The 26334-nt window shown below is 32.2% G+C and overlaps 1 protein-coding gene across 1 annotated transcript in view; it reads right to left on the reverse strand.

The window, feature by feature from the left end:
* Positions 1-26334, reverse strand: part of WRN (Werner syndrome RecQ like helicase) — a 112598-nt gene that overhangs the window by 57664 nt on the left and 28600 nt on the right. The window contains exons 5-16 of the mRNA XM_006916330.3: positions 26018-26166; positions 25117-25266; positions 23927-23996; positions 17240-17354; positions 13879-14287; positions 11924-12004; positions 9493-9628; positions 8164-8239; positions 6606-6673; positions 5525-5633; positions 4913-4981; positions 2731-2813 (exon numbers count right to left, since the gene is read on the reverse strand). Of these exons, the coding sequence (XP_006916392.1) occupies positions 2731-2813; positions 4913-4981; positions 5525-5633; positions 6606-6673; positions 8164-8239; positions 9493-9628; positions 11924-12004; positions 13879-14287; positions 17240-17354; positions 23927-23996; positions 25117-25266; positions 26018-26166 (1515 nt within the window). The remainder of the gene's footprint in view (positions 1-2730; positions 2814-4912; positions 4982-5524; positions 5634-6605; positions 6674-8163; positions 8240-9492; positions 9629-11923; positions 12005-13878; positions 14288-17239; positions 17355-23926; positions 23997-25116; positions 25267-26017; positions 26167-26334) is intronic.

The following is a 26334-nucleotide window of genomic DNA, read 5'->3' on the forward strand; positions in this document are numbered from 1 at the left end:
ATCAACAGTGTATAGTCATGCACTTCAGAAAAGGGCTTTATTGTGTAATCATCCATTAAAACATCTTCAGATAGTTCAAAGTAATGACAGTAGTCCTTTTACCCTCAATTATCAAATTAATACTTAAGACAAAAATAATTTTTTCCTTCATTAGGGATGATCATTCCTTGGTACTTATATGAGTATTAATGTCCTGCCACTAAGGAGGGGTGATTAAAAGCATGTACTCTGGAGTCAGACTACCTGGATGCAGAACCTGGCTCTGCCACTTACCGTTTGTATTATCTTAAGTTATTCAAGCTTCCAAGTTGCAGTTTCCCACAAGTAAAAGGTAGATAATAACAGTACCTAACATTTATTAGCTACTATGAAAATTAAATTAGATCACTCACATAAAATGCTAAACAGGGCCTGGCACAAAGAGATCTCAATAAAAACATTACTATTATTATTATGCAGTTAGTAAATGCCCACTATGATCCAAACACTTTTCTAGGAATAAAAAGATTAATAAAACTCAATCCATGACCTCGGTGAGCTCATAATTCTAAAAGGAACAAACATGCAAATAAACAATTATAATTCATTGAAATTACCAACTATAACAGAGTTCGAGAAGAAAGAAAGCAAAAAAAAAACCTACTAAATATGATCAAAGTGGGTTGATTAGCATCAAAATTCTTTGGTTACTACTGAGTGGTTGCAGAGAATTCAGTGTTACCACTACACTTATTTTGGCTTTAGAAACAAAATGACCAAGATTTTAAATTAAATAAATTAAAACAAAGATGGTGGCTCCTGCTTTATTTAAAAACCTTCCTTAAAATCACAGGTTTGACTACCTTTTAACAGAAGTGAATTTTGTCCCTCGCAATCAGTTTAGGTAAGCTCTTGCCAACTTCCACTTTAAATGTGCAAGTCTCAGTGTCTGACCAGGTCCTATACATATTTCATGTTGGCATACTTGTGACTTAAGCCTTATTTCCAAAGGTTAAAAGACAATTACAGCTGGGTTTGGTTTTAAGGAGTCTCCATATAAATTATGTTTGTTGCTTCTGCTATAAATCCATACTACTTAAATAAAGTAGCATTTATCATAAAAATCATGAATCTGATTAGCTAAACGTCAGACTACTGTACAAATAAAATTCTAAGTATGTTAACTTTTGAAAGCATTTTACAATTTCCTGCAAACAGAAGCCAAAGAAAACTATTTCAAAAGAATTTATCCCCTTTTGTTTAACGTTGAAAGTCAACCAAAAGGAGCATTTTCATCCATCATATGCAGAGTATTCTGCTGTAATGATTGCAGTGTTTATAATTTAATCCACTACAAAAAATAAACAGAATTAGAACTACCTGTCAAAGGATATACATACAAACTTAAGCTAATTATTAACTCCATCCTAAGTACAGACTTAAGCTAATTTATTAACTCTATCACAGAAACAGAAAATACTAAAATGGAACAAAAGATAACCAGACCACTATGGACACAGATCATAGCTTTTGCAATAAAACCATGAAATTTATGTATCCAGGGTAGTGAGGCTTAATCTAAAGTAAAATATTCATAAGAAATTCATACACCCTAATAGGAGACACATCAAATTTGTTTTCCATTAAAGGCAAAAATGTAATATGCCAATAAGAGAGTTTAATGGCTGATGCACACTTTGACAATATACTTAATCAAATGTTAATTTCTTTCCTCATTCTTTTCTTGGTATTTAATACATACTAAAATGATACAAATTTTTTTTCATTATATTGTTAGAAAAACTGTTAAATACTTTCCTAGAGTTATATGCAAATAACCATTAAATGAGATGTTGCAATGTTGAAAAGCTTACCTATGTGGAATTACTTTAATGAGTATGTAATTATATAATGAGATCATATAATATTAGAAAACTAAGATTGGTTGGTTAATTGAATGACTCAGATATGTGCATTTCCAATAGAAGCCTTGACTGCAACTCTTAGATAGCTGAGCCTAACCATCAAAAAGGAAAAGAGAAAATTTTTTAAATCCAAAAAAAAGGTCAACTTTTGACTAATCCTATATTTATATTTTCTAGAAAATAAGCTCTGACTCATGATCTAATTTTTTTTACTTAATCATACTCACTGGTGGCAAATAATTAAAGGTACTGTGTTTTCCAGTCCTGACTACACATCAAAATCATCTGTGAAAAATGACAGATGCCAGGGCCCCATCTCAGGCATTAAATCCGATTCTCAAGGTTGAAGGATCCTACAATTTTCTAAAGTTTGAAAGGTGAGTCTACTAAACAATAAGGGTGGATAACCACTACACTGATTTAATTTAGATTCAAAATATGAAGAAAAGAAAATTACAATTTCGCAGAATCAATGATTCAACATAAATTCAACATTACATTTAAATGCCTACTATGTGCCAGGCACTGCACTAGGGAAATATAAGTAAATAAGAATGGTACTTTTCCCCAAAAAAGTTTATAGTCTAGCAGATCAAAACAGATGTACAAACAGGTAATTATAATACAGGAGACTAATTTCTATGGCATAAGGAATTACAGGGTACCATGTGATAAGACAGGAGAAACACCAAGTTGGAGAGTGAGAGATTTCCTGGAGGAGATAATGTTTGAAATAAACTTTAAGAGAAAAGAAATCCAGTATTCATCCATAGGTTTAACTTTTAATAACTCAATTCAATAATAATACTTACATTGTACCACTTACCAATATTAGCTTCAAGTTCCTGGAGCAGGTTAAAGTTACCTAAACAGAATTCTGGAGTTAAGTATACAATCTGGTATTTGCCTCTGTAAAAACAAACAAAAAAAGAAACAGGACAGGAATTATACAATGAAGAAAACAATCACTCAATGAATTATAACTTAAAATCATAATACCTGGTAAATTTTCAAATAATACATTACACTACTTACTAAAAACTAAATGAATGCTAAGTGTGTATATATCCACATATATTGTTCTTCGATTTCACTTCAATGCATCAAAATAAAAACTGGGAATGGCTATCAGAAAGTACTCAGCATTAAGGTGACATTAGAAGCCTGGTTCTGATTTCTAACAGTCTAGCCCCAAAACTATGGTTCACGAGTTAAACGATCAAGCCTATAGTAAACCTTTTATGTTTTAGCACTCCATCTATATACCACCTTCCTTCCTGAAGAACTACAACCCATTATCCTACCACTGCCCCCCTCAGTCTCTGCAAGTGGCAAGACATGTACCATGTAAAAACAAAAAAGAGAGGCAAAGCAATCTTCTTATATTTTGTGACAAAACGCAGAGAATGCTCATCTGCTCAGAGAAAAGAATGAGGAAGACACTGAGAGGCTAAAGAAATAAAAGAAACTACTCTCAAAAAATCTGGCAGTTTCTTAAAAAGTTAACATAGAAGTACCATATGGCCCCGCAACTCCTCTCCTAGGCATATACAAAAAAACAATGAAAACATATGTTCATTGAAAAACTTATACATAAATGTTTGAAGCACATTCTTAACAGCCAAAAAGTAGAAACAACCTAAATATCCATCATTGATGAATGGATAAACAAAATATTGTATGTACATACAAAGAAATATTATTTATCCATGAAAAGAAATGAAGTACTGATAACTTTGTGTTGTGAATGTACTAAAAGCCACTGAACTGTACATTTTATAAATAGTTAAAATGAATATTAAATTATGTAAATTTACCCCAATTAGAAAAAAAAAAGTTAAGCATTTATCTACCACATGATCCAGTCATTCTACTCCTTGGTTTCTACCAATGAAATGAAAGCATGTGTCCATACAAAGGCTGTATACAAACGTTCCTAGCAGCTTTATTTGTAATAGCCCAAAACTGGAAATAGTCCAAATTTCCATCAACAGGTGAATAGATAAACAATTGTGGCATATCTATATGATGTAATCTATTCATCAATAAAAAGGAATGAACTATTGATATGTGTAACAACATGGATGAATCTCAAAATAATTATGCTGTGTAATTTAAATCAGACAAGAAAAGAACACACATAATATGACTGATTCTGTTTATGTACAATTTTAGAAAACATAAACTAATCTATGGTGACAAAGTAGATCAGTAGTTACCTGGTGAGTGAGGTAAAGAAGGTAGGGAAAAGTGGGAGGAATGGACTACAAAAAGTATGAGTAATCTTCAAGGATGATAGATATGTTAATTATCTAGATGTGGTGATGATTTTGTGGGTACCTATTTGCCAAAAACTTACCAAATTATACATTTTAAGTATGTAAAATTTATTGTATGTCAATTACTTCAATGAAAGTGATTAAAAATGTTTATAAAAGAAGAAAACATATCTTGATAGGGGTTTGGGTTATATATATGCATTTTTGAAAACTCAGTAAATACACGTATGCTCGTGTATTAATATATACACATATCAGTACACATGTTAATAGACATATACATATATTTTTGCATGTCTGACAATTTTATTCTTGTTAGGAATTATGTCATAATGGGATTAATGGGGCAAGAGATCTAGAATACAGTCCCTGCTCAGCCATTAATTCATTGAGTGAGTGACTTTCAGCAAATTACTTTCTTTCTCTGAACCTCAGTTTCCTCACCTGTAAAATGAGGCAAAACTAGATACTCTACAAGCTCTCTTCCCAAACCAAAATTTTACAATCCTATGATTACAATGCTGACCTTACAGTCCAAGAACTGAAAATAACAGATTAAGTTTGAAAGATTTTTAAATTAACAGTTCTACAAGTGTACTATAAAAAGAAAGTACATTTTTAAATCATGGACATTTTGTTCACGCATTAAATAAAGTATTTTTGTGTACAAAATTCTCTCACATATATAAACACCTGACCAAATGATCAGAAATCATATAAATTACTCACGATTTAATATCCTTTAGAATATTTTTTGATTGTGCTGATCCCAGAAAACAAGCTGAAATGTTGGACATTCTATAATGGAAAAAAACAAACATTTAAGATCCATGTACGCACTACAAATACCAACTTCATTCTTAAGTAAGAAGGAATAAAGAAATATAATGATGCACATTTCTCTTCTTTGCAATCCTCATTCTTTTGGTAACTCACTAATTTGATAAATTCCTCTAAGGACTCTAGTAGAAGACAAGTTAATTAAGGTGGGTTTTTTCAAAAACAAAATTTTTCATAACTAAATAGACTTTTATGTTTCATACCAAGCTAAAGAGAAAAAGTAACTAAAAGAAAATAATTCTGTGATACACAATTTAAACTTGCATAAAGTATGCTTTTAAAAAAATTTTTATCAGGGCCACCCAGCGGCCTTGAATTACAGAAAACTCAAGAAAAAGGTAAGTTCTTCCGCTGAAGTGTCATTTATTACTTATAAAGATAAGGCAACACTTATAGAGACATGTTACTGTGAAATGGATTTTAACATACATGATATAACAAATGTGTCCTTCGGAGAAGGAAAAAAAAAAGTAATGATGTGGCAATAAAAACATTACTTACCTAAGATGGAGCACTTGGTCTTCCATCAAAGAAATAAGAGGAGAAATGACAAGGCCAATTCTACCCATATAAACAGGTGGATACTGGAAGCACAAGCTCTTTCCATATCCTTGAAATAAAAATAATACACTCATTGAAATAAAAATAAAGCCTCGGTACTTTGATTTCTTCTTACAATTGTATTTGTATGAGATAAATGGTCACTTATGAATATGCTATCTTCCTAAGAGCTAATTTATGCACAAATTTAAGCATCTACTCAGTTCACTCGCTTCTATATTTCACACCATTTGTGTTTGTACAGAAGTAGCCCCGTAAGATCCACAGGGGATATGTTCCAAGATCTCCAGTGGATGTCTGGAACCATGGATAATACTGAACCCTGTATCTACTGTTTTACCTATGATAAAGTTTAAAGTATAAATTAGGCACAGTAAGAGATTACCAATAACTAATAACAAAATAGAATAATACACTATATTATAACAATATACTAAATTACAACATATTATAACAATATACTAAAATAAAAGTTATGTGAATGTGGTCTCTCTCTCAAAATATCTAATTGTACCACACTCACCTTTTCACTTCAAGGCAGGACTTTACAGCTTCTCTTTGGCGTGTCCAAATTGCCAGCATCGCTACACTTGTACTTTGGGGTCATTATTAAGTAAAATAAGGATTACTAAACACAAGCACTACAACACTGGGATAGATGATCTGATAACCAAAATGGCTACTAAGTGACTAACAGAAAAGTAGTGTATACAGCATGGATACTCTGGACAAAGGGATGATGTACATCCTGGGCAGGGCAGAGTAGACTATGTGAGATTTCATCCCAATACTCACAACGGTGGGCATTTTAAAACTTATGAATTGCTTATTTCCAAAATTTTCCACATAATATTTTCAGACCACGGCTGACTATAGGTAACTAAAACTGAAGAAAGTGAAACCATGGATAAGGGGGCACTACTGTATTTGTATTTTGAGAACTTAATGAAAGATTAGGCATTTCAAAACTTTTAAGTTTTATTTGTTAAAGGATGAGGTTATTTGCTTAAGTATAACGTACCGGTTGCCATGACAACAACATTATCTCTTCTTTCCTTCAATACAGAATAAATCACTTTCCACTGAACCCTAGAGGGTGAAAAAGCAAAAAGCTATTTTGTTTTACTAATAAGAAACCCAAGGACAAGTTGAAACCTATTTAATTTTTTCACATCCTCTAATAGAATTTCTTTCATATTTTGATTTTCAATATAAAAATGTATGAACCCTAGAACTTTGAAACAAAGAGCCCCATTTGATCAATCTCTCATACAAGTTGACTGAACAACTAGGAATTTCTATTAGTATATACGTGCATTAATTTTTATTACAGATACTAAAGTATAAAATAAATTCCAAGCTTCATACTAGATTTCCAATAGAATCATTGATTTAAAATAAATAAGAAAAATTATCCAGGGGCAAGGATTGACTGAGAAGGGAAATGAGGGAAGTTTCAGGAGTGACCGTAGTATTCCATATTTTAGTAGCAGTTTAAGTTACATGAGTGCATATCTATGCACTTAAGATTTGCAAATGTACACTTAAGGTTTGACCATTTCCTTGTATGTAAATTTTACATCAAAAGAAAAATAAATAAGTATTTAACAATAGTTAATAATTTATATGCTGAAGTTTTTAGGGAGGAAGTGTAATAACATCCATAATTTACCTTGAGATGCATTTTAAAAACTGGATGGATTAAGGAATGTATAAAGATGATCAACAGATATGTGACAAAGCGAGTATAGCAAAATGTTAAATATATAGGTATTTATAGTAAAAAAAATTCTTTCAACTTTACTGTATGTATATCTTTGAACATTTTTAAATAAAGTATTTGAACATTTTTAAATCAAATAGGAAGATGATCTCTGGTGTGATGATGACCTATCCTTTCTTATCTGAGTGCTGGTGACACAGAGTACCTAGTTTGTGAAAATTCATTGATCTGTACATTCATGTGCACTTTTCTGTATGCAGAACATTAAAATAAATTAAGATTAAAAGGAAAAAGGAAAGAAATGCTTCCATGGATTAAATTTTAAATTTCTAGAATAAAAAAAAAGTCTACATTTTTACATTCTTACTAGTTTCATTCAAATATACTTATGCCACATCTCATTTCAGTACTTATAAGTGTGCTTATAGATGTAAATATGTTTGAATATATTAAAACTGAAAAGATTATCACTGTTCTTCAAACTGTTTTCTTATGAAATTCTATTATATCGTCATACTTTGGATAATAAGATGTACAAAATAGACACACACATACTTATTTAATGAAAAAGAAGTCAGAACTAAATTAACATTCATTTATTAATGAATTTAAACTAGTTTCTACTGAGACCTCTCTATGGACAGGAAAATCATTTTTCCTTGCTTATAAAAATAATTTACAAATATGAGTTTTATGTAAATATTACTTCAAAATGACTTTGTAGTCACAGGAAATACAGTGTGGCATGGATAAACTGCAGTGAAGTTGTGCTGTTACTGTTAAATGGAGGGATTATTTGCCTTTTTTCCCTTATGAATAAAACAGTAAATATGCAATTAATTGAGATTATACTTACGGCTTAAAATTGGAATGGCCAAAGTAGGTTTTGAGGCAAATAACTTGCTTCGCATTAGGTTCTGGTATCGAATGGTCTTAAAATAAAAAGGGCATTTATGTTAAAATAGAAGTACATATGGTGAGAGGGAATAAAAGTTTTATTTCATTGGTTTCTTATAAAGAATATAGTGATAGGTACCAAAGGTAATTGTTTTCTGTCTTATAAATCCAACCAATTTCGTCTTTTAAGTACCAATCATGACTCCAGGTAAACACCTTGATAATCTAATGATTAGAACTTTGTTCTGGTTCACACTTCGCTAGCACTGCAAAAAACAATGTTTTGGAATATGCTATACTTCTAAAAACTAACATTTTGGACCCAACCAATGGCAAATGATATACAAATCCAAATTTTATAATATAACCAACTTGCAACTAATGATAATCAGAAATTACATTACAAATAAAATCCACAGATAAAATAAATCCTTCATCTTAGTTATCACTCCACCAAATCTTGAACCAAAATTCTAACTATGCAGCACAAAGGAGTTATGTTAATTTTATCCAATTGATACCATTTTCTGCTCAGGTTGAAAGGTTCATGCGTGGTCAAGAAAGAACACCACAAAGAATCAAGATAATTCATCTCTAAATAAATAAAAATTCATGATTATACTTCTCAGCTTTAACAGCTCTAAATATAAAAAACTAAATTGATTTGGAGATATTGCGTCTATATCTAATACAAGAAAACAAAGAGAAAAACATTGTTTAACATTTTCATATATTTTCTAACTAAAAAATGTATTTTATATGTTCACCTTATACTGCTGATGAAATCCAGCTCTAGATTTCTGAGAAGACCCCACAGTTTGCCATAATAAATACTGTTACTTACACTTACATAATAGAAGTTTGCTCAGTGGATTCTTTACTATAGTTAGCACACACAGTATGAAAATTAGTACATTTTGCTATTTGACATTGTGCCACTTATTTTAATAAGCTTCTGAGGAACAGATACTATGTATCTATGCCATTTATCATAATGGTTACTATAAGTAATAACTTTTATTAGCAATTTTTTTATGATTTTGACAAACAAAATATATAATTCAGGATGAAAATTTTCACATCACCAGTCACCAAATGACACAATACTACTATTACTCTACTTTTATAAATAAGATTGTGCTTTATGAAGACCAAAGCACGAAGGAATTTAACGACAAGTTTTTAAGACATAATTAACTATATGCCACAAAATTCTTGACCTCTAAAACATTTAGAGTCAGTGGTAGGTATCAGAGGTGAGTCATTTCAAACATATTACAGTGCTTACCTTCATATTCTTCTTCCTCTTCAATAGCTTCATCCTCATCTTCATCTTCTTTAGAAGAAACATCCAGATTTCCTTCCATTTCTATGCATTTTGAATGAATTGGATCTACTGTGACACTATTTAGGTTTTCTAAAGACTGAAAGTTTAAAAATAATTTTAAAAGCAAAACCATTGACAATGTCATATCTTTTTCACCAAACACAAAAGGAGTATTATTAACAGAGCCTACAATTTTGTTCAAAGCTGGCAGATGCGTGCAATACCACAAAAGAACATGTGTGCTCCAGTTTAAATATGTGCTGAAGAATGGTTTCTAAGGCACAAGGCCAAAGATGGAATACTTACTGCATAAACAAGGGTCATTAATAGCGTATAATAAACTGCCCCTGGGGAGAGTTATCATAAATTTTGAATTTAGATCATTTAAAAACACTTTTTCTTTATCATACTTAAATGTTTTCAATTCTTAAGTGGTAAATGTGAGTTTTAATGTTATTTTTCTAATGAGTTTATATCACACAGATCGGTCACATTCTTTTTGAATAAGCATAAGGTTTACATTATAAGCAAACAATAAATGTGTTTTTTGCAATTGTCAAAACAACGAGATTCAAGTAATTTTAAGAAAAAATATTACAAATGTGAAATAAAGTGTTTTGTTTTAATTTTGGCTTGACAGTATCTGATTTCCTCCCCTACATGAAGATTATCTATTTAAAGAATGTTGGGATATTTCAAAATTGTTTCATTTATACAATTTTTTACTGTGAAATGATAGCATTATTAAACCATAGTTCTCATTTTCTTTTTTTTATTAAATCTTCCATCTAATAAATTTGACTTTAAAGGCTTTCTAAAAAGTGTATTTGCTTCAGGCCTGGAACAGGAAAAAAAAAAAAAAAAGGTGATTCTGTTCCTGATTTTTTATTCAAGTCAACAAACATACTCAAAAAAGCATTTTGAGAATAAAAATAGATGCTGTATTATCAAACTGCACACTTGAAATCTATATAATTTTATTAACTAATGTCACCCCCAATACATTTAATAAAAAAGAAAAAGAAAAAAGGAAATAAGTTCTCTCATCTGGGCATCCAGGTTGCCTTCTAAGAGGTTCGATATATAAGTTTATAGAAGTCTACAAGTATCCTATAAATGCACTACTTGAATAAAACTCTTCAGAGAAATGGTTAATCAATAAAGGAATATGACTTAACATTTATTACTCTCAGTTAATATTTATTAAACACTTACAAAATACAAAGCTCTATACTAAGCTCGTCACAAGTAAAACACCTTAAATAATAATTACAACTTGTTAACTGAGCATCAATAAAGCTAAAAAACTTGATCAAAGTCACACAGCTAATAAATGGCGAAGTTGGATTTCGAACCCACATCTAAATTCAGAATCCACATTCCTAATCATTACTCATTACTCTGCTTCAAAATTAAAAAATCAGAAATCTAATTTCATTTCATATAAAGAAAAATCACATCGATCTATAAATGAGGAACAAAAAGTATGCATAATGGTGAACTTCCATATTTTCATTTTTCACTTATATTGTCAAAATTTAGGCTTTTCTTTCTCATTATCCATACGTGGTTCGCAACACAACAAAAACTGGAGGTTGGGTGAAGGGGTAGAAAATACATAAATTAAAAAATAATTTCAAATTTGATAATGGGAAAACTGAACCATTCAAAACATTAGAAAATTATATATAGTAAATATAAATTATCCATAGTAAATAAACATCCAAATAAAAGGGGACATACATGGATAAGAAGAAAAGGAAACGATTTCAATACTGGAGAGCAGAATCACTACCCACATTGCAGGAAAGATTAAAAGAAAGTGACCTAAAAGGGAACAGAGAAAACATGCTAGTATGTTTTCCGGTATGCAAAAGTTGGCATATTACTACTAAAAGTTTATTCACAGACCACATAAAGATATAAAAAATATGAATGAGAAAACAAAATCTAGGGTGGCTCCATAGAGTAGTGGTGCTAACATCTGCATTACGGGCACAAAGTCTGGAGTTCGTGCCCCAGTGGCGCCACAGACCATGCCCCGGGGGACCATACCCCGGGTGCACCAGCTCCCCCGCCCCCGCCGCAAGCGCGCCAAGTATGCCAGGCCCGAAGTGCACACCCTAGCACGCCACAAGCACGTGGGAAAAGGCGCCCTGCCTTCAGAGATCCAGGTCTTAAGCGGAAACAGCAACATCCATAGTCAGGGGTGGAAGTGGAGCGGGGGAATTAAAGAGGGGGAAAAAAAATAAGAAAAAGAAAACAAAATCTAATGTTACATAATTGATAGCAATCTCATTGTGGTGGGGCCAGTTTAGAATTAAGTAATATTTTATTTAATTAAATGTTCTTTGGAAAGAACTGAAGTAATTTTCCATAATTTTAAACATACCTTAAGCATTTCCATTTCTAAATCTTCATCACTTTCAATTACGTAAGATACATCCTCTTCATTATCCTTGGGGGATAAATGCTTTAAAAAAGAAAAAACAAGTATTTCAAACATGAATTTCCAGTATAATTGATTCCATATCCTCTTTTCTACAAAATAAAGTTCTCATAGATAAATGCATAATACATTTTATATGTTTATATGACAAGAAGAAAGAAAGAAAAGAAGGGAGAGAGGGTGCTAGGAAGGAAGAAAGAGGAGGAATAAACATAGAGACTAAGAACCAAATAAAAAGAGAAGGAAATATAATTGGAAAGAGAGACAAAATAGATAAGCAGACTTGAAATAAAGCCCACACTCAAATGAGAATACAAAGTAACAAGTTCAACTCCAAGGTAAACAATGTCAAACCACGTTTCCCAAACTTTTTGAGTACAAACTTCTTTGCAATGTTGAAAATTTCTGTACAAAGCCAGGAACAATAATTGTTCTTTTCTATCCACTAACTTCACAAAGATCACAAAAAAGCTACTACGACTGTAAAAATACCTTTAATGAAATCACTATTTTACAGATAGCATCTATATAAATTTGAAAAAGTGTCATATAAGTTATTTATTCAGCTATAGCTGATGTTTGGATATGAGGAACCTTTACAATATTTGGCAATACCCAGGAAGCAAGTATCCAACCGCATGGTGACTAGCACAAAAGAACCCACAAAAGAAATATCCAGGAAGGACCTCCCCAAATGTCTAATCTTAAAACTGTAAGTAGGAAAAGAAAGTATAGCCTCAAAACTGCAAAAATTAAGCTTTAAAAAAAATTTTTTTAAATAAGTTTTATACAAGAAGAAAAAATTTTACTTCTCAAATTGGGTCGTCAATGAATAAAGAAAAATGCTAATAATTATCACACAATAAAAATAGCAATCGTTGGGGTAAACAATGTCAGTCAGATCACTTATATGCATTTATATATATTGATAGAAATGATTACTACTATAGTAACCAAATCATAAAGAATTTCTCAAATACTGAGACTTTGCCATTAGAACTAAGGGGGAAATAACCTTATTAAATGACTTAAATATAATTTTAAAACACTTATAACTTAGTTATTGTAAAAGAAAATGTATAAAATTGTGCTGAAAATGGGAATCATAGGTAATTTTTTAATGAAAAATAAATGAGATAAAGCTATACAGCTATTTGATGTCTCTTTTTATGATCTGTCTTTACAGTGAAAGAAACATAATGATTCTTCTAAGACAACTTCGCTATTTCAAAAAATACACTTAACTTAGCCAGGAAAAAAACAAAATCACACAAATTAAACTAATAGAATCAGAACATAATAATTAAAAATCTAAACATGAAGTTGAGAGACAATATAGAATGTTTAACAATAATCTATTAAGAAAAAACAGGTTACTGACTCTCCAGATGACAGTAAATGTTAGTGTCAAACGAAAACATCAGTTTATTAGAAATCGTCTCACAATAGCAAGTAAAGAAATTCTGCACGAGGAAATAAAAATACTACCAAACACTAGTAGATATGTAGGGAATCTAAAAAACAGCAGCGATATCTATTATGTAAACAGCAAGAGAAATGCTAAAATAGCATATTACTACAAATATGTATTGACACTATAAAATCCACTAGAAGACTATAACAGATACTTCTTATACTAAGTCAGGAGCAGCAAAATATGGCTCAAAAGCCAAATCCGGCCCACTTTTTGTTTTTGTAAATAAAGTTTTATGGAAACGCAGACAAGCTCATTTGTTTACTTTTGTCTATAGCTGCTTTCACACTAAATTAGCAGAATTTAGTGTGAAAGCAGAGACTGTGGTCTACAAAGTCTAAAATATTTACTATCTGCCCCTTTACATAAAAAAAATCAGCCAACCCCTATTAGTGAATAGAAATCGCTTTCTCTTATTTAGTACCTCAGGAGATTTGCAGGTAACATCACTAAGATTTTTTTCCTGAGCCTGCTGTTCCAAAATCTGGAGTTCATATTCTGTAATATCTAATGACATCAAACAAGTTCTTTCTGTATTCTCTTTCAGCTTATTGTCTTCTAGTCTGTCTTCAAATCCATCTTCTTGTTTTACTTCATTTCCAAGCACATTTTCTTCATCATGTGTAATTAAATTATCAGGCGTTATATCCCATGTCTCATCTTTAATGTTAGTAAAACCTTCATCTTTTCTAATTTGTTTCTGTTGTACTCCACCAGCAGTTGGATCTTCCAATTGTAAAAAGTTAAAATTATTGCTGGGCTTGGTAGAACTAAATATCATCTTTCTCAGAGAATGTATGTTTTCTGAAATATCCTTCAATAGTACAGAAACCCTAAAAAAAAATTTAAGAAAAGTTAATTCAACTTTGATTGCATTAACTATAAGGACAATGCTTTTGAATTAAGTAGAAGCTTCCTAAACTGACTTTCAATTAAGGACATACTGGATTAAAGTTGCTCTTCATTCCCTAATGCCCGCTATATGCATATAGCTGGTAGGCTACTCATTATACATCAATGTACTTCTGCATTCAACAGTTGACTTATCAAGTGCAGAAGTGTTTGGTCCCGAACTAGATGTTTATGTCAATCCTACTTTTTATGATAATTATCTTAATTTAATGTAAATTGAATTAATGATACATGAACACTAAAAAAAAAAAAAACACTATTTCATTGAATTCTAAGTTGAACATGTGGAAAGACAGCAAATTTCCTTTTTTAAAAAAAAGTTCTGTCTGATTAACTATAGTTCAAATAACTATACAAGTTTGCAGGAAAAAACTTAGAACCCTGCATTAAGACTGCTTCAAGTGTCTTAAGTTTTCACTCCATTTTAAAGAAACTGAAACTGGAACTATAGATGATACATATGGGTGTATTTAAACAAGAAACACTCTGCAAAACGCCAAATATCAGGCCTATATTTAATGAAGAAGCCATGAAGTATATCAAAACATTAGGAACACATACATATTAATATGTTAAGTTAAAAGAAAAATTTTATGATCCCATGTTTTACCTCTTTTTTTCAATTTACTGATCAAACTAGTCCTCACTAAAACACATAAGAGTGTTTATATTATAATTCGAAAATTATGCTGTTTTGTATCTTCAAAAATCTCAAAACTAGACACATATACTCTGGAATAGAAAAATACTTCCTTTCAGTGGGAAAATATAAGAAGTGAGAAACTATGGAGAAGTTGTATATGAATAAATATAAGCAGAATTTGTTAACTCCTTAATTATAGTTCCTACTATAACACTTTAACTAAGTGACTTTAAATAACTACATTATGACCCAATTTAGTTAACTAGAAAGGAAAACCACTGCTACAGTGTAAAATGAGGCACACTGTCTTGTCTGTTGGTTATGGGGCTTATTACAGCAATTTCTAGTTACCTCACAAAAGTAGAAATTAGAGGGAGAAAAGAGAACATGATGAGCAAAGAGATACATTTTACTATTTAACTAATGCTTATATTGAGCTCTTCTAATTTTTCTGTATTAAAATCAACACAATAAAATCTGACATGAGTTTTAAAGTTTTATATTGATGATTCATATAAAGATTTAATCATTCATGGAAATAAATAAAAAATGCTACGTTGTTTCATGAGTTATTTCCATACCGAAAACAGCACTATTAACAGTACTTCAAAGTTGGTCTCAGCTTAAGTTTACAAAGTGTACATCAATACAAACAAAAGTCAAATTAAACTTAAATCTAAAAACCCACTAATTCTAACACTCTAAAACTTCAAATCTTATAAAGAACATTTAACATTATACACGGGTATCCAAATATAAGATGTGTATGTAAATACATTAGTAGGAACAGATATGTGACATATTTCATTGTTAAATGCACAGAGGATGCTGTGACATGTAAACATAGCAACAGTGCCACACACAGACTGACAAAACTGTAAGGGCTCATTTATCTTGCCCTAACATCAGAGGATAATACATTTCACCTAAGATAACTATTTACTCTAAATAATATCAAAAGCTGTCCTGCTGTCTACAATAAGGCACAGTGTACTTTTCCTTCTTTCCTAGGAACGTTATTATGTATATTAGTAGCCTGCAGACAACCTCAGTACCCAGCAGAATGTCAAGGACATGACAGCAGTACAACAGATATGTATTGAATTGAAATCAATAACTAAATAGTACTGTACAATCCAATACCTTCCCAGGTCCACTGAAGCAATAAAACTGTTCCCTTCTATAACAAACCTCAAATTGCTCTATTTTTAAGGGTTCTTATTTCTAATTTTTATAGTTTTGTCCACTCCTTCAGAGATAACTTCCAGTTGCTGTCACGTGCACACCAAATCTTACCTATACCTGGTTTTCACTTTAACTGGATATCCAAGCTTGTCAAACTGTATCAATAAATGAAAAGCAAACATGCTCTGAAAGTAGCCTCATGCACTCCATCTTTCAGAAATTCTCAAAGTTACACAAAAAACTACTAAAAAAATTGCTGGGGGAGTGCAAATGACTGAAAAAGAGCAGAATTTATATATCATACTTTGAAATCTCTCAAACGAAATATATCACAAATATCCAAAACTAAGCATACATTACATTCATTTGGTCAGTCAGAATTGAATTTCAACTAACTGCTTCATATTCACAAAGTATATTTGCCTCAAAATTATATTACCACACTGTAATCATTCACTGTTCAAGAGCAATCCTTTCAGATTTCACAAAGAATTCATTTAGCAATTGAGACTGGGGCAAGGCCTGACTCCAAAAAGAGTTACATAGCACCAGTAGTCCAATGTTTATTAATCCAAATATCTCGAGTTTTCTAATGCGTTAACTATAAATGATCTTTAAAATATGAATGCCTCTTGTTCTAATAGTCTACTGATTAGGTAGAATTCTTATATAATAATCAGATAATAACCAGAAAACTGAAGCTACTAAGTATAAAGGTTGCTTTTATTTACAGATTTCAAGTGATTAAACTACAATTAAATGAAAGATGCCCGTAAACACAAAAAAGACAACATTGAATTTTAAGTATTTTTCTTCATATGGACTTAACGAATTTTACTTTGCCTTTGTTTCATAAAACATCCTACAAAGCAGACAGAAAAGCCTTAAACTTTCCATTTAACAAATGGAAAGATATTTCTCAAATTTATACATCAGTTGGTGTGCATGTATTCATGAGTCTACCTTAATGAACAGTATATTTCCTCAAATATAGGAAAATGCTATAAGAACAAACAGATTAAAAAAAAAAAAGATGATATTTAACCTCTGTGGATTTTCCAGTTTTCTGAAAGTGTCAGGAAGATGTTTAGCCAGATCCATCATCTCCTCAGAGATTGAAGTTAATTGTTTCTGCACATCACTAGGTAGTATTTCTTCCTCTGGAAAAAAAATAATCAATATTAATTTGCAAACTACAAAGCAGAGATATTTATTTAGTCATTTATTGAAACAGTACCAGGGCTCACACTTTCATTTTCTTTCTTTAAGTGAATTCCAGCAAAAAGACTTACTTATCCTATTTCCAAATCACCTTAGTCACTTTACCTTCCCTTTCAATTTTCCTATTTAAATTTTAGAATAAATTCAAAATGATCTGCATTCGTACATATTACATCCCAGTAGTTAGTTATCAACCAAGACAGAAGGAGAAGATAGAAATGAGAATTTGAACCCATCTGTACTATTTTAAAAACAGAAATTAATATAACATTATGTGGACTGCTACATATCAAATATAGTTTGGTAAAACATAACCTTACCCATTCTTCACGGCCCTCATTATCAGTCATCACCAAATTAAAATGCAGGCCTTTCTAATCAGTGATCATCTTCCAAACTTTCAACTTCATTCTGTCTGGTATATCATTCTCCAATCAACACCACAAAACCTGTTCTCATTTACCAACCCCTTCCCCTGCTTAGAATTTCTTACTCTTCCTTACCATTCCTCTTGCTCTTCAAAAACTCCAGCTTCTCAGAAGCATATAACATAGGATTATACCACCTGCTATTCCTGATTACTGCAGTTATCTCATGATCTCAAGATCACATGCTTTCATTCATTGAAGATTTTAGCTCCTGGTTCGCTATCCATCTTTCCCTTCACTACTACTCTCATGATTATTCCTAGTGACTTCAATATTCAGAGATGTTCCACCTAGATGTGTGGCCTTTTCAGTTCCTTGAGCCCTCCATTTCCAACAATCTTTTCCTCATCTAACCTTAGCTACCCCATTCCCAGTCACATCCTTGACTTCATAATCGCCAATGAAGGCACCACTTCCAAAGTTCAATTGCAAGCATTCCATCCTCTGAAAACCAGCACGCTTTCTTTCAAACATGCTTTTCCCAATACGACAATTCTTTCACAATTTCAAAACCAAACCCACTAACTCTATCACCTCTTCCTTATACATTATCGTTCCCACTCCCACTCTCCACCATGTCTTACTTTCCTTGCTCACCCATATTACAGTAATCATTTGCTTGTATGGACTCAACTCTTTTACTCCCTCCTCCCTCCATGGTACTTACCTGGCAAAACCCCCACTCTAATTAAATCCAGCTTTGTTACTATCTACTTGATGCCGAGACCCAAGCAGTTGAATATAGTTGAAAATAAAAAATAACTATGATGATTCACCTCACTTTGCTTTAAATTCATGGCACAGATCTCAAATGAACCCTCCGTAATGATTATTAATTATTCTATATTTCCCACTTTCCCACTCTCAAGATGACTATTTGAAACCTTTTTCTTTCTCTCCAGCCTCCAATATCAGCTTGTCTTTCCCTTTATTCGAGAACGACTCACTTCTTATTTCACTAAGAAAATAAAAACAAGAAGAAGAGAACTATCTCATATTCCCAAACCCAATCTGCTAATTAATATGTATTCATATGACTATTCCCATTTATAGCAAAATTCCTTGGAAGAGTTGTCTCACATTTTCTGCTCCCATTTTCTCCAAAACTGATTCCAAATAAGCTTTCACCCCTCCACGAGTACAGCACAGCTGCTTTTAGAAAGGCTAGAAATGGCTTCCACACTATCTAACTGCTAATTCTCATCTCTCTCAAACTCTCTGAGGTATTAAAATAATTGGTAACTTCCTTCTACTTAAAACTTTTTCTACACTTAGCTTCTGAACACCATAGCTCTTATACTTGCTCCACTATTACTAACCCCTCTCAGTCCTCTTTGCTGCACTCTCCTCGTCTTCATGAATGCGGGTGTGCCCTCGATGTCACTACTTGGGTCTCCTCTGTTCTTTATTCCATTCACTCCCTATTTTATCTCATCCAGTTTCATTGTTTCAGTTACCATCTTTATGCTGATGATTCCCGAAGTTACATCTCCGATGTCAACCTTTCTCCTAACTACAGAATCACATTTCCAACTAGGATATCTTCTTAGATACTAATAAGCATTAAAATTTAGCATGTCCAAAACTGAAATCTAGATTTTTCTTACCAAAACTTGATCTTTCCATAATCTTTCTACTAAGTGACCCTTCCATCTACTCAGTTGATCTAACCAAAATATCTTGATTGTTCTCTCAGTCTCTATATGTCATCCCTTAGGGAGAATTCATCAGCAAATCCTTCACAATACATACCTTCAAAATATATACAGAATCTACCACTCACCACCTCTACTGCTATCAGCCTAATCCAAACAATTATTATCTCTTGCCTGGCCTATTACAATAGCCTCCTTGCCTAAACACTTGCTCTCTACAGCATCCAAAAAATCCTTTTAAAATAAAAATTTAATCATGTTATTCTCCTGCTCCAAGTCCTGTAAGGGTTTCCCAACACTCATCATTGTATTTATTTTAATTAATAAAATATGAAGTCAGATTCGCAGCCTCTAAGGCCCTAAATTATCTGGCCCAAGCTACTTTTCTAGCTTCATTTCCTACTACTCTCATTTCAGTTATACTCACTGTTCTCAAACAAGGCAAGCAATCACTCTCAGAGGTTTTGCTCTTTCTTTCCCCTGTGCCTGCTATATTCTTCCCTCAGACATCCACATAGCTCATTCCCTCTCACTTTGCTTCGGTCAAATGAAGTGAAGGGGCTTGATCTGTTTTGTTCAGTGAATTTTCCCCAGTAACTGGAACAGTGCCTGACTCATAATAAACACCCCAAAAATATATTATTTGAATAGATTAATATTCCCTTCCAAACCAAAAAAGTTGTTTACACATGCATTCTCACATTCCTTAGATCTAACTTAGTCCATCATTCATGTTAATATGATTTACACCCACATCATTCCAGCATTCCACTCTTGCTAAGGTTATAATAGCACCTTAGTGTATTGAAGCCTATGGACCCTTCTCTGTCTTAAAAGCACACGCCCCAAATGACCACTCTCTCCTTAAAGTAATCTTCTGTCACACAGTACACCAACGCTGTACTTAAAAATTACAAATGATTGCCACGTTGCCAAATCTAACGCTTAATTCTAAGTCTTCAGTTTCTCAAACCCTCAACGGAATTTAAAATAGTTGAAAACATCTGCTGACTTAAAACATTTTCTTTCTTTCTTTTTTCGTTTTTTTTTAGTATTCTAGGGTATGAAGTACCTTAATTTATTTAATCAATCCTCAATTAATTGATATTTATTCACTATATAGACATTAATTTGTACATTAGAAGGTATCTACAGGATAATTTCCTGGAGGTGGACTTGCTGGTTCAAATGGTTATGTGCATTTTTCTTGGATATAGAGAGATCCTATCAAGGCACACTATTTATCAGTGTACAAACCTGTTTCCTAAAAGGATTTATCATATTTTTATCTGAAAGGTAAAAAATGGAATTTCATTATAGGTTTAATTTTTTTTTCCAGGTTAAATATGGTCCTGAAGGAGTCTTTTTTTAAATTAATTTATTTATTTTAATTAGTTTCAAGTACACAGTACATTGTTAGACATTTATCTAGTTCATAAAATGATCCCCCTAATTGCTCCTTCTCTCCTCTGGTTTTCCACCTAGCCAATATATTAATGCTAACTGCATTCCCTATGCCATACTCCCCATCCCCGTGACCATCTATCAACTATTAATTTGTAATTCTTTAACCCTTCACCCCATTCTCTCAGCTCCCAATCCCCCGCCCCCGTCCGTCACCATATTGTCCACTATATTTGTGAGTCTGTTTTTGATTAAAAATGTGTTCTTAACTTGGCCTTCTGCATACCACACCTCCTAATCTCCTTCTATGCCCATGACAGTTCCTCTGGTGTCCCCTCCTCCATACAAACATCAAATACTAAAGAGTTCCTCAAGTTTCTTAGCCCCAATTCTTTATCTCTAACTGCCGATTATTTTTAACTCAATCTATCCTCTGAGTTACAGGATGTACATCTAAGTGCCTACCAGTTACCTCCACTTTGCTATCTCACAGGCTTCCTTTCTTTAGCCTACCTAAAATCAACTGTATGACTCATCTCCAAATCTTGCTCTTCCTCTTCAATGTTTTTCATCCCTGTTGCTCATGCCAATAATACAGAAATGATCTTTGACACATGGCTCTCATCATTACATTAAATTCTGTTGATTCTACTGCTCTATTAAATGTAGTCTGAATCTATCCACTTCCCTCTATCCTCGATACAACCAATCAAGCCAGGTCACCATCACCTCTCACTTGGATTGCTGGTGTAGTCTCCTAACAGGTCTTCCCAACATGACCCTTGCCCTCCTATAATCCATTTCTGGCTCTACAGCCTGAGTTATTGTAAAATAACTGTGTTTAGAACCCTCACTTGGGCTTAGGTGGAAATGTAAACTTCTTAACATAACTTACCTGCTTTCCTTTGTCTGCTTCTCCTTCACTCTTCACCCTGTCATATTCGATAGTTCATCACACTGAACTATTTTCAATTTCCTATAGATACCATGATTTCTCACCTCTGAAACTTTGCACCCATTATCTCCTGTGCCTATGATACTTTTTCTTTACTCTTCAACTAGCTAACTCCTGCTCTTCTTTCAAGTCTTGCTTCAACATCACTTTCTCCAGGAAATATCCTCTAATATCTCCAAATATGCATTGGATGCCTCTCCTATGAGCTAACCATAGCATCTTGTTTTCTCACATCAAAAGACTCATCTGCCCACACTGCAATTGACTTTTTTGTGCATCTATATCCCCCACAAAACTGTAAGTTTTCCTCTCAGGAAATAGATTCACGCCTGTCTTGTTCACTATTGTAAAGCACTCAACAATGTTTAATAAATAAATAAATACACACTTAACTACTATATCATTTAGTACTTATTAGCTACCATCTTGTGAATAAGCTAATATTTTAACAATGAGAAACAATGTGCAAAACTCCTTTGATTTTCTGATGTTCTATTCTACTTTTATCCTTTAATAATAAGAAAAGAAAAACAATCTTATAACACAAACCAAAACTGGTCATTTGAAAATATCATCTATGTATAGATCGGGGAAATTCAAGAAAGGTGAAGTTGATACCTCTGACTTAATAACAGGAAGGAAGAGAGGGAGAAAAGACGAGAGGGGAGGGGAAAAAAAAGAATGGTAATCTTAGTTACAATTTGCTGGTATCCTAGTCAAGTCACTTCACTTCAGATATCATAATATACTTATGCATATAATGTAATACAGAATAAAAGTGAGGATCAAAGAATGCAGTATTGCTGTGACAGGTACACAGATACCAGGACTTCCAGTACTGACTTCTAAATACATGTTACTTTAGTGAGAAATATCTTAAACATTCCTCTGAAGCATTTTCGTCAAAGACAAAATCACAAGTGTAACCTACAAGCAATTCTGCAAACCACAAAATCAGAAAATTGTGAGTCTCCTCTGTTGAATTTAATCCTTTTATGAGTTAAATCAGTTCTTATATCTTGTTCTCTAGATCAACTTCAAAAACATATCATCTGCCTCAGTTAATCAAGATGATTTCTAGCCATAGTACCTTTGGCTACAGAGACTCAGTGGGCACTCACCAAAAGTGGTTTTCCAGGGAGAGAAAGAAAAGTATAAAAAACTCTTCTACCCTAGCATGTAAAAGAGGGTCTACCACAGAGAGTATGGATCCCTTCTCATGAGAACTATAAAGGCTATTACATAATTTTTAAATGAGAAGGTCATGCTATATTTTAAGTTTATTTTGCAAAATCACCTAATTGACATCTTAAAAAACAGAATTATTTAAAATCTCTAAAAGTAAGCTACAAAAATAGTAATAACAACTATATACAGATCAACATAGGTGCTTTGAATAGTATCCCTTTTAGTGCCCGCAACTATTCTATGTAACAGATATGCTATCACCAACATATCACCCACCCAAACACAGGGAAATAGATAAATTCTGGGTCACACGGCTGGGATTCCACCATTGGTCTATGTAACGCAAAAGCCTACGCAATTCCACTGTTCTACATAGGTCTGCTGCTGCCACAGACCTATAGAGATATCTGAAAAAGGCCCTGAAGTTGAATGAAGTGGCTACTCTTTTTGGAGAAAAGCAGTGGAGTTATCCTACCTTAGAGAAAACTTAGAAATTTAAACCAGGGCACTATAAAACATCTTATACACTTTAAATATTTATAGCAAAGACGTAAAATCTCCAAAGATGTAAAACTGGGAGAGAGCTGGTTGTATCACTGATGTTATCAAAGCCACAAAGCCTCAATTCTAGAAATTTAATAAACAGCAACACTACAAAGTAGAAGTGGTAAGTCCTGCTTTGCCACAAGCGCACAAGCCTGAAACCCTAAGCTTTGGCCAAATGTTTCTTGACCTAATGTCAACACTGCTCAGACTTTCAAGAACTTGTAAAAATACTAAATACTTTCTTTGCACATGTGTAAATATTGTCTTTTTAGAGATAAACTTGACCAAAGAGCAATTCAAATTTTATCTTTTATTTTTATTAGATCATAACATACCTTTATTTATAGCAAACAACTGCATATCATCATCCAAAATTTCTAATTTTTGATAAATGATGAGACCAGCCTATGGAAAAACAGAAAAATGAAAAGAGCATACTAAAGATCACCAAAATAAAACTCTGACCCATCTTTACAAAAATCCAAAACAATGACTGCCAAAGCACCCAAAAAACTGAATTCAACCTATTATGTTACACAACAATTTAAATGGCTTCATTTATTCACCACGCCAATTGTAAGGATGGAAAAAATAAGTGTTTTAAAATAAAAGTTTAAATTTTCATGTTTTAACATTCAATATTATAAGTGGGTATTAGTGAATAAACAATTAAGTCACACTGATTTTGCAAGAATAAAAATGTTATAAAGCTTAAGCTAGTTCTCAACAAGTTTTATGATTTTTAAAACAGAACATAAAAATTACCATCCTATTTTCTGACAAATGTTTTTGTTTATAAATAAAAGAAGTTTCCATTTCTAAAAACAGATGCCAAAAAATAAAGGGAAACAATAAGATATTTACCTACACATAAAAGTATGAATTAGGGAAAAAGAAATTCACTGGGACATAAAATATATTTTTTGATTAAAAAAAACCAATAGTGCTACATATAAGGATAAGCCCAGATTTCACTATGTACGAATGTATAAATATGAAAATATCTCTGACAGCAGTGGAAGGCTAAATCTGGAGGCAATTTTTCTAAATTTTTACCACATTTTAAATATAAATATAAGAAATAGGACCAGTTTCAATATAGAAACTGTCTTGTAATTATTTTTATTCTGAAGCTGCTTCTAAATCAAATGTATCATCAATACCATTTATGCATGCTCAGTCTGGACTTATTAGCCTTTCATGTTTTCAGAGAAGTCATATTTTTTATATACAAATTGGACATTATTTTGGCTTCATGACAATAAAAATAACTAGCAGTGAAAAATCTGTTGATTGGTACTTGTTCATTAATATTGAGAATTAACAGTTTCACTGAATGTCTTCCTAAGCACTTATAATATTGAGAATTAACAGTTTCACTGAATGTCTTCCTAAGCACTTACAAGGCCAAACTGATTTAAAATGTTTTAGCTGAATTTGTGCCACTACCACAATAAAATTTTTCTAAAGTAATTTATTAGAGGTTTAAAAAATACATCATAGTCTAAAGATCTTTGGTACATACATAAGCATCAGTGGCTGCGTACAGTTTCTGATCCTCAGTGAGTGGATAATCATTCCACTTGCTACAGCGGACAGACTTGTCTTTCAGAAGCTGTTTACCGAAGAGATGTTTAACCAAACCATTGAGGCTCCAGGTCTCTGCACATTTCAGCTAGAAGTAATGAACAACAGACATAGCAAAAATTATTTCCTTCTATTTTCAGATATTCCTAAATACCATCAAATGACCATGCCACAAAGTTGGAAATGTTACACCAAAATATAAGTCATAGAGTCCTTAATAAATTTCTTGTCATTAAAAATCTCATTTGCAGTCCACATTTGTAAGAATTTAATTCTAGAATTTCTCCAATGTAGTTATTAAAATTATTGAACGTAAAAGTATTGTTAATGGAAAAAGAAGTTGAATCGATTGGTAGGCATTCTACTTCTCAGCCAAATAAATACTTGGCTATATGTGAGAATAAAATCTAATAACTACATTAATAAAATATGTGAAATATGGATGATGGAATTGATGGTCAAACTTCCACTAAGAGCATCATACCACAAGAGCTGCATTATGCTCTCTCTTAAAAAAAAAAAAAAAAAAAAAGGTATTGGGTATTGATATAAATGGATTAAAGAGATAAACTTAAAATACGTTATTTAAATTTGCAAATATATGAAACAGTGAAGTAGTACTAATATGAGGGAGGTGTTTAAAAAAACTATTTGCTAAGGCAGTGGATTAGAACTAAAGGTTTTCGTTAAGGAACACTCATTTGAGACCTCTTTTATTACAAAACACACAGCTTAAATTCTTTTTTCAAAAAATCTAACATTCAGATAGAAGGGACATTCTGTGAAACACAAATTTATCTTGTTTATGAAAATAATATATATACAGATATTATGTCTACCTTTTCATTGGCAACATCTGTTAGTTCCACAAAACTCTTCAATTTGACGTCAAAATCATGTAGAAGTTTCCACTGATCTCCTTCAATTCCAACACCTACCTTTTTAATTGCTTCATTTTCAAGCAACATTTTTAAACCCTGAGGAAAAACTATAACATTTTATTATTATTTCCTTAGGTCCTATCAAGTATGAGATTTATTTTCTACTTATTATACATTCTATATTTATATTTAAATTCATGTTTATGTTAAGTTTAAATTCAGAGACATATTTATCTTGAGTGTTTCTTTTCTTATTTAAGCAGAAAGTACTGACT

Source organism: Pteropus alecto, unplaced genomic scaffold (assembly GCF_000325575.1).
Source record: "Pteropus alecto unplaced genomic scaffold, ASM32557v1 scaffold24, whole genome shotgun sequence".
NCBI classification, from domain to species: domain Eukaryota; kingdom Metazoa; phylum Chordata; class Mammalia; order Chiroptera; family Pteropodidae; genus Pteropus; species Pteropus alecto.